This window comes from Seriola lalandi, unplaced genomic scaffold (assembly GCF_002814215.2).
Source record: "Seriola lalandi dorsalis isolate HSWRI2012SDOR001 ecotype SW California unplaced genomic scaffold, Sedor1 jcf7180002054970, whole genome shotgun sequence".
NCBI lineage: Eukaryota > Metazoa > Chordata > Actinopteri > Carangiformes > Carangidae > Seriola > Seriola lalandi.
The window spans coordinates 1,225,700-1,233,898 of NW_019525521.1; the positions used below are offsets into that span (position 1 = coordinate 1,225,700).

General features: G+C 41.6%; 2 protein-coding genes across 2 annotated transcripts in view; both read left to right on the plus strand.

The window, feature by feature from the left end:
* LOC111646396 (hamartin-like) overlaps positions 1-6,299 on the plus strand; it is a 25,385-nt gene extending 19,086 nt beyond the window's left edge. The window contains exons 20-23 of the mRNA XM_023395869.2: positions 100-222; positions 659-846; positions 2,191-2,331; positions 3,133-6,299. Of these exons, the coding sequence (XP_023251637.1) occupies positions 100-222; positions 659-846; positions 2,191-2,331; positions 3,133-3,652 (972 nt within the window). The 3' untranslated portion in view covers positions 3,653-6,299. The remainder of the gene's footprint in view (positions 1-99; positions 223-658; positions 847-2,190; positions 2,332-3,132) is intronic.
* Positions 6,300-7,651: 1,352 nt separating this feature from the next.
* Positions 7,652-8,199, plus strand: part of LOC111646389 (adenylate kinase 8-like) — a 12,970-nt gene continuing 12,422 nt past the window's right edge. Inside the window, exons 1-2 of the mRNA XM_087170957.1 lie at positions 7,652-7,892; positions 7,983-8,067. Coding sequence (XP_087027083.1) covers positions 7,809-7,892; positions 7,983-8,067 — 169 coding nt within the window. The 5' untranslated portion in view covers positions 7,652-7,808. The remainder of the gene's footprint in view (positions 7,893-7,982; positions 8,068-8,199) is intronic.

Here is an 8,199-nt window from a genome sequence, read left to right on the forward strand (position 1 = left end):
TCTGTGTGTGTGTCTCTGTGTGTGTGTCTCTGTGTGTGTGTCTCTGTGTGTGTCTCTGTGTGTGTGTCTCTGTGTGTGTGTCTGTGTGCGTGTGTGCAGCTGTGCAGCAGTGAGCAGCTGCAGCAGCAGATCTTCTTGTTGAACCAGCAGCTCGTCCTGCTGAGAGAAGCTAACAGAGCTCTGACTGAACAACTGGAGGGCGGAGAGAGCGACCACTGGACTGTAAGAGCAACACACACACACACACACGCATGCATGCACACACACACACAGCCACACACACACACACACACACACACACACACACACCTCTGCAGCTGTTCTGATAATCAATCAAAGCTCAAACATTCACCTGGACCTCAAGGATGAACTGATTGGATTTTGCTAAAGGTCAAAGGTCAAGGTCAGGGTGACCCCACAAAACACTTTTCAGCCATTACTCAAGACCTCACACAGAAACTATGACAAAATTTCGCACAAATGGTTCATATTTAATATTTCCTATGATTGTGGATAAACAGGAAGTGACCTGGAACTAGTCTGAGTGGAGGAGGAGGAGATTCTAGTTTGGAGAGTTTTTTCTGGTTCAAAGGTTGTGAACCTTATTGTGTGTGTGTGTGTGTGTGTGTGTGTGTGTGTGTGTGTGTGTGATGGTCAGGAGGCGTCCATGCTGCAGTGCAGTGTGGGTAAGGAATACCAGCGTCTGAAGGACAGCGAGGTGCAGCAGCGACAGAAACTGGAGGCAGCCAATCACAGGATAGCAGAGCTGGAGAACCAGCTGGCCAAGAAAGACCAGCTGATCCTGGACCAGAAGAAACTTCTGGAGGACACCAAGGCCCAGAGCAGGTCAGAGTCCTTTTCAGAGTCCTGGTCAGAGTCCTGGTCCAGTATTACATTGTTGACCTGTTACTGAGAACCAGAGGAAACAAACAGACAGCAGCTGCTGAGTAAATGTATAAAGACGAACCTCCACTCTGTTTATTCAGATAACTGATCAATAGTCCAGGGTGACGTCTTCTACAGGAAACACACCAGAGGATGGACGAGTCATTATCAGAAAGGTCTCAGATGAAAGAATTAGTCATGAACCAGCTCATTAACTCTGAGATTCCTTCTCATTATCAGTAGGTAAAGGTGTGTTCAGATGAAGTTCCTCCTCGTTATTGTCTGTGTCCAGTCCTGAAACTGATCTCAGATCAGGTTTCTTACTAAAACAGTTTGAGTCTCTGAAACGCAGCAATCTACCGCTAGCAACATTAGCATTATAGCTAGTACCTTAGCTACAATGCAACATATGCACTGACTGTTGGAAGTTAAACCTGCAGAAACAAGTCAAACTCCTCCGCATGTTTCTCCAGAGAAAACATTTCATTTATGTTGTTGGTTATGGTCTGAAACCTGGTGAACATCAGTCAAAGGTTCAGGCAGAGGAGACTACAGGGACAAGGAGGAGGAGCAGTGATGTCACAGGAAGGTCATGAAGCTTGTCCTTCATTTCATATTTTAATCGACATTAAAAAGAGGAATTGTAAAAAGAATTTATAAATGAACGATTAGTAATCAATCAATACTTCAGGTTTACAGAAACAACATAAAACTCTCATTAAATAAAACATTTATAAATACATTTATTATTCATTCATGAATAAATGATATAATTAAAAAGTTATTTGAAAAGACATTTTAAAAAAGAGAATAAATAACTGGATTCAATTTCTATTTCCTTTTTCCAGCTGCTTTTCCTGTGCGCTAATAGATTAGCTTAGCCATTTAGCTTCTCCTGTTACCCTTCATTGCTGGTAAAGCCCACTGGTTAGCTCTCCATCCAATCAGAGAGTTTGTGGTTTAGCCTGGTTTTACCAGCACTGAAGGTCCGGAGTGTCATGGAGAGGCTAACAGCAGAAGCTAAATGGCTAAGCTAATCTATTAGCCAACAGGGAAAGCAGCTGGAAAATGGAAATGGAAATTGAATCCAGTTATTTATTCTCATTTTTAAAAATGTCTTTTCAAATAGTTTTTTAAATTGTATCATTTATTCATGAATAAGAATAAATGTATTTATAAATAAATAAATCCTGAGAACCTTTGACAACAACTGAGAATAAACCTGTGTGTGTGTGTGTGTGTGTGTGTGTGTGTGTGTGTGTGTGTGTGTGTGTGTGTGTGTGTGTGTGTGTGTGTGTGTGTCAGGGCGGAGCTGTCGGCCTGTGAGAGTCGCTGTGTCGCTCTGAGGAGAGTCACCCAGAATCTACAGACAGAGATGCTTCACCTGTACAGTCAGATCCACCTGGACACGCCCACACACAGCCGGCCTCAGGACGTCTGCAGCAGGTAAACCCACGCCAGTGATGTCACACGTTGATGTCACTACAGGTGTTCAGAAACATCCTGTTTGTTTGCTGGTCTTTTGTTTAAACTTTATTGAAACCAAAACAGGAAGACGAACACAGAGGAACTGAATCATAACGTCACAGTTAATGATTATTATTGATTATTATTCACATTAGGTGAGCAGGTTTCTTTCACAGAAAGTTTAGCACATCATTACAGGTAGATGTGACGGCACCACCAGTGAACCCAGTATCTATTTAACGTTGGCTAACGTTAGCCACCATAAGTTTCAGTTTTTAAGTTAGTGTATTTGCACAGAAGTGATAGTAAGACATTACACAGTTAAACTTGTTTTCTCGGTACTCGGTGGATTTGACGTGTATGTTTTTAACGACAGGTGAAACAGGTGCAGAGTGCAGACATCATTAGTTCCTCTAATGTGGGGAAAAGGAAGTAAATTCATGTCACTGAGGAGATACAGTTAATGAGTCAGGACTGACAGTAGGACTAGTCCTCAGCCACAGGAGGAAGGTGGAAGGTTAAACACTTTCTCTGAGGTGTGAAGGATCATTGCCATCAATATTACAATAATTGATAAATGGATAAAACTGTAATACAGAATTCAATAAGAATCTCAGACCACCTGAGTCTGTGGTAGGAAAACACCTGAGTGCACTGATGTCAACAAAGGTGTGTTATTACCTGTGAGTGAACTTCACAGTGGTGCTTTAAACTGTCTAAAGTAACCAATCAGAGCATACAGCTGATGATGTCATGTGATGTCATCTCTCTCTCCCTCAGGCCAAATGGTGGCAGTGTCGCCTTACCTGTTGCTCAGGGCAGCCTCAGGCCCTGCCCCTCCTCTTCTTCTGTTGGTATAATAAACGGAGTCGCGGAGGCTCTGTCCACCTCCCCCCTGCACCTCCCCTCCTGCTCCTCCTCCCCCCTCTCCCTATCCCCCATCGACTCCCCCCTGGCCGTTGGCTCGTTCCTGGAGCAGCGAGCGCGGCAGCTGTTCAGACCGACCGATCACAGCCAGGAGGAGGAGCCACAGGAGGACGAGGAGGAGCCACAGGAGGAAGAGGAGGAGGCCCAGCCAGAGAGCCCTCCTCTGGGTCAGGAGGCAGAGGAGGCCGCCCTCCTCTCAGGGAGCCCCCAGACGGTGCCTCAGAGCCAGGCTGCAGCTCCCAGCCCCCCTAGCTCTAAACCTGAGCCCCCCCCTCCAGGTCCTGCCCCTCCTGCAGACCTGACCCACGCCGTTCGACAGAGGAGACACGAGCTGAGCATCATGGACTATGACGAGACGCTGCCAGAGTACTGACAGAGGACCAGAGACCAGGTGTACAGGTGTCAGCAGACCACAGGTGACTGGGTCTGTGGATAAAACCAGAGTGAAACAGACTTCATCATTAAATGCTGTCGTACATGAAGCATCAGGTGTGTGGGGCGATGATGAGGAGGCTGAACCTTCCTCACATTCAAACAGAAGTGATGATAAACTTAATGAATAAACAGCAGAGTGAAGAGAATCTGACATAAGACACAACAGGTAGAAACTAAACTCTGCCTGACACAGCTACAAACCAAACCTGAGCGTCACACTGATGTTATTTAATAATAATAATTAATTCATTTGTGCTGTTGGAGGCTTGATGATGCAGTGACTGCTTTGCTAACTACTGTAGATAGCAAATGAACTGCTAACACACTAACTCGCCAGGAATATGTTAGCCCACAATAGCCTACTAAGCTAGCTCAGTTGCTAACTGTAAGCCTGCCAAACCAGTTAGCTCACCGGCTAACCAGCCAATAAATTGAACATGTATTTCAAAGCTGAGAGAGGTGGAGTCTCAGTTTATTCTCCAGCAGAGTCACTGAAAAATCAGGTTGAAACATAAGGTCACTAGAAAGTTCTACAGAGTGAATCCAATGATTCTGTTGAAATTAACAGGCTTTGCTGAGAATTGTTGCTGAAGCTCCACCTGACACATAAAGAGAAAAATAATGATTTTCAACAACTGTAGCAAGTTCTGCTGAAATTAGCTCATAAGCTAAATCATATTTCTGAAAATGCTTAGCTTCAGTCCCCAAATTCTGTTTTGCTAGAGAGCTAACGACCAAGTTAGTGTTAGCTAGCTTGACAAAAAAGGAATCCACCTTTATGCCAAACATTAGCTAATATTCAATTTGATGTGATTTGAGAATTAATTTTAAAAAACTCCAATCCTGAATCCAAGAGATGATATCGCCAAGATGTGAAACGATTAACATAAAATTCAAGTCTTTAAAACTAAATGACATCAGTAGAAACTGAAATAAAAACAGATCCAGGTCAGAGCAGCTAAACACAACAAAACTAATTAACTACTCAAGTAAATTGTCATTAATAACCTGTTATTAATAAGCTGTTATCTGACCTCTACAAATCATCAGGCTCGTCCACAATACAGATCAAACATGAGCTTCTGGCTACATTACAGCTAACATTAGCATGCTAACATGAGCCGTCACCACGCTGTACTTTGAGTCAATATTGGATTTACATGTTGGTTTGGGACAGTTTGAAGTGAGTTAACATGATAACAGTTATAAGAAAATAACATTTTTCCCTCAGGTTTGTGACAATCACTGAGTTTACAAGCGGGGCTATGCTAACATTAGCCTGTTTGCAAAGAAGAAAGAAAAATTATGGAATTGATGATTAAAATAGATTTTACCACTGAAAATATTCTTCATATAAATAAATGTCTGATGAAATAATAATATTTTGCTCAACGATGTTACCAGAGCTGATGAGTTATTAATTAGAGCTCTTGATGCAGGGAGATCATTAGAAAACAACTTATTAAGCCAAAAATAAAGGAAAAGGAATGGAGGGAATTCAGTTTTTTTAAATGAATAAATTGACAGTGAAGCTAACAGCAGCTGTGCTAATGATCCAGTGTTAACATGAAACTCTGCAGCTACATATTGTTCATGTTCATGGTGCTACAGCAGCATCACAACACTAAGTGAAATCACAATTATAATAATAACACTACTGTAATGATTAATGTCACGACTGTGAAGCTGCATCATCATCATCATGATCATCTGACATATAATTAATATTGATTATGATTCAGTCAGTGATGAGGTATGATGAGTGATCACTGACAGAGGCCGCAGTTAATGGGGTTCCTCAGGGTTCTATTCTTGGTCCTTTATACTTTCCTCCGCACACTGTCAATTTCTGAAGCATTTCCTGGACAGTAAACGCTACATGCAGCTGCAGCTTCAGTGAGCTCATATAAAACCTTAATGGAGGGAGATCAACCAATAAAACCTGTTTTCTCCTTTAACCTTCTGGTTAAACAGACAAACATTATGAAGCTGACAAACTCACTTTGTAATCAATCAGTCAGTGATGAGACGTCATCTGCAGTAACAGGCCTTAATGTTGTTGAGGTTAAATGATGAGTGTGGTTATAAACTGACCTGATCGTTCTCCTCAGGTTCACAGCTCAGGAAATCAGGTGTGTCAGGTGAGACAACAGGTGGCAGTTTGAAGTGACAGGTACAGGAAGTGTTTGGCTTAGCTTTTTGGAACCCTTTAATGTTTTGGGAAATGCAGAGTTCTTGTTTGCTTGTTAATTTCTTAAATTCCATCCGAGCATCAGACTCAGCAAGAGCCTAAAACTGTTTTCCAGATGTTGAACTACTTTTCATGAAAACTGCAGTGTGATGACAAACCAAAGACTTCCTCTGAATCCAGCTGATTAACCTGAATGAATGACACTCACTAATGATCTGGGTGAATTGTTTTTTTTTTCTTTCTCGTTGTTGGGCAGTTTTTCCTCAGCAGCATCGCTGTGTTCACCTCAGAAACAACTGTGCCTGTTTCCAACAGCTGTGTTGTTCTGCCTCAGCATTTTGAGGAGATGAATGTTAAAACTGTGAACACTAAAAATAAAGACTTCTAAAATCTCTGAAGTATCTTGTGTCAGGTACTAAAACTTGTAGTAATTCAAATGTCTCGTCAGATTGATTATCTTTTTCTAATTTAGTAAGTTTCTGTTTTGTCAAAGTCAGGGTCTGACAGTTCTCTGATATTTTACTGTGTTATGTTAGTAAAAGTACCAATAATACTCCAATACAAGTAAAAATACTGCAAATCAAAATGTTCCTAAAAAAGTAAAAGTCGAGTATAATCTGCTTCATGTAGTTAAAGTAGATTAGAAACAAACTGACTGGTGACAGTTATGAAACTGTTAATGACACATTTTGTTTTAGATACCCCCTGTAGCTGCACCGGTTCAAGAAATATGGCCACGCATCATACAGATGTCCTTCATGATGTTTTATTCTCTCTCAAGCATCTCTGTCATCAGACACCGTGAAAACTACACACAAAAAATACAAAAACAACCAAATACACCCGTTAATTGCTTAAACTGAAAACATCAAAGGAACATACAAAAGGTCACTTTTAAACATAAATACCAAATATGAAAAACTAAATAAAAGTACACTACCGTGTGCGCCTCTCCAACCGTGCAGAATATTGTCCTCAGTAGCCACGTTTGGCTCTCCTTCAGCACATGTAGGACCTCTCTTTCTTTTCTTTTTTGTAAAAATATCCCACAATGCCCAGGTGTGACCTCTGACCACTTGAAACCCCAAAAGGTTGCGTTCAAGATAATCTTATATTACAGTTTTAACACATTATAATGATTTCAAACTTAAATTTCAAATACATATAAAATAAACACTGAAATGAAATACCTGTCTCTCAGACAGTTACACCCCCGTTAATATCACAGACTGTATATGGTTATTATGTATTTTTATCATGGATGTATAATAAGACCATGAGCCTCTCCAAGCTGCCCTGCATCATTGTCTGCTCCTGTTAACTGACCTTTTCTGTTTAACCTTTTAAAATACTGCAATTTACCAGTAAAACCCTCGAGTAGACTTTGAATAATTTCAATAAATTATTGATACATTTTCTTTTTTAATTTTAAAATGTAGTTTGTGTTTGGATTATTTTAAAAACTTAGTTCAAAGTCACCAATGTTTTTATGTAATACTTAAAAACTGTGTTTCTTTCCTCACAACTGACATGAACACTAACAACAATGACATACAGCACTTTTAAAAGCAGTGGCTGATTTATTGGAATATATTATGGTCAGCAGCCTTTCACATACTGCAGTATATCCCACTATGTCGTCGCTTCGAAACGCCCGCACTCCCGCCCTCTGACGCGCGCTGATGACGTTCTTCCCTAACAACAAGCAGAACGCTTCTTAGCAACGGGCTCGTTCCTGAAGCGGAAGGTAAAGTTTTATATTTGTCTTAAACTAAACACGAGTTTCGCACCGGAGCCTTACCTCCAGGTGTTTGCTATAAGACACAGGTGTAACTCCTGACATCGTTTTCTGTTCCCGCCCTTTGCCGATCAAGAGTAAACAGAAGAAGACCGAGTCAGATCGATGGATGAGACGGTGAAACCCCTGAGGATTCCTCCACAGATGTCAGTGTACGCCGACAAACACGCCATCTTCCACCTGGTGCAGGTAAACAACCAGGTGATAGACAGACAGACAGACAGACATGACTGGGATCAGGTGACTCACTGTGTGTGTGTGTCTGTGTGTGTTTTTCAGAGCATGGTGTCCAGTCTGGTGATTGATCAGCCTGATGATCCGATCCCCTACCTGATCGGTCTGCTTCAGAGGAGCAGTGTGGACAGTAAGCAGACACACCTGAACCTGAACCATGTGGGGGGGTGGGGGGTGGGGGGTGGGGCATGATGAAGACTTAAATGTCTCTGATGATCCTTTTTATTTTCTCATGTGAAATGATCACAGTGATCAATTTGTC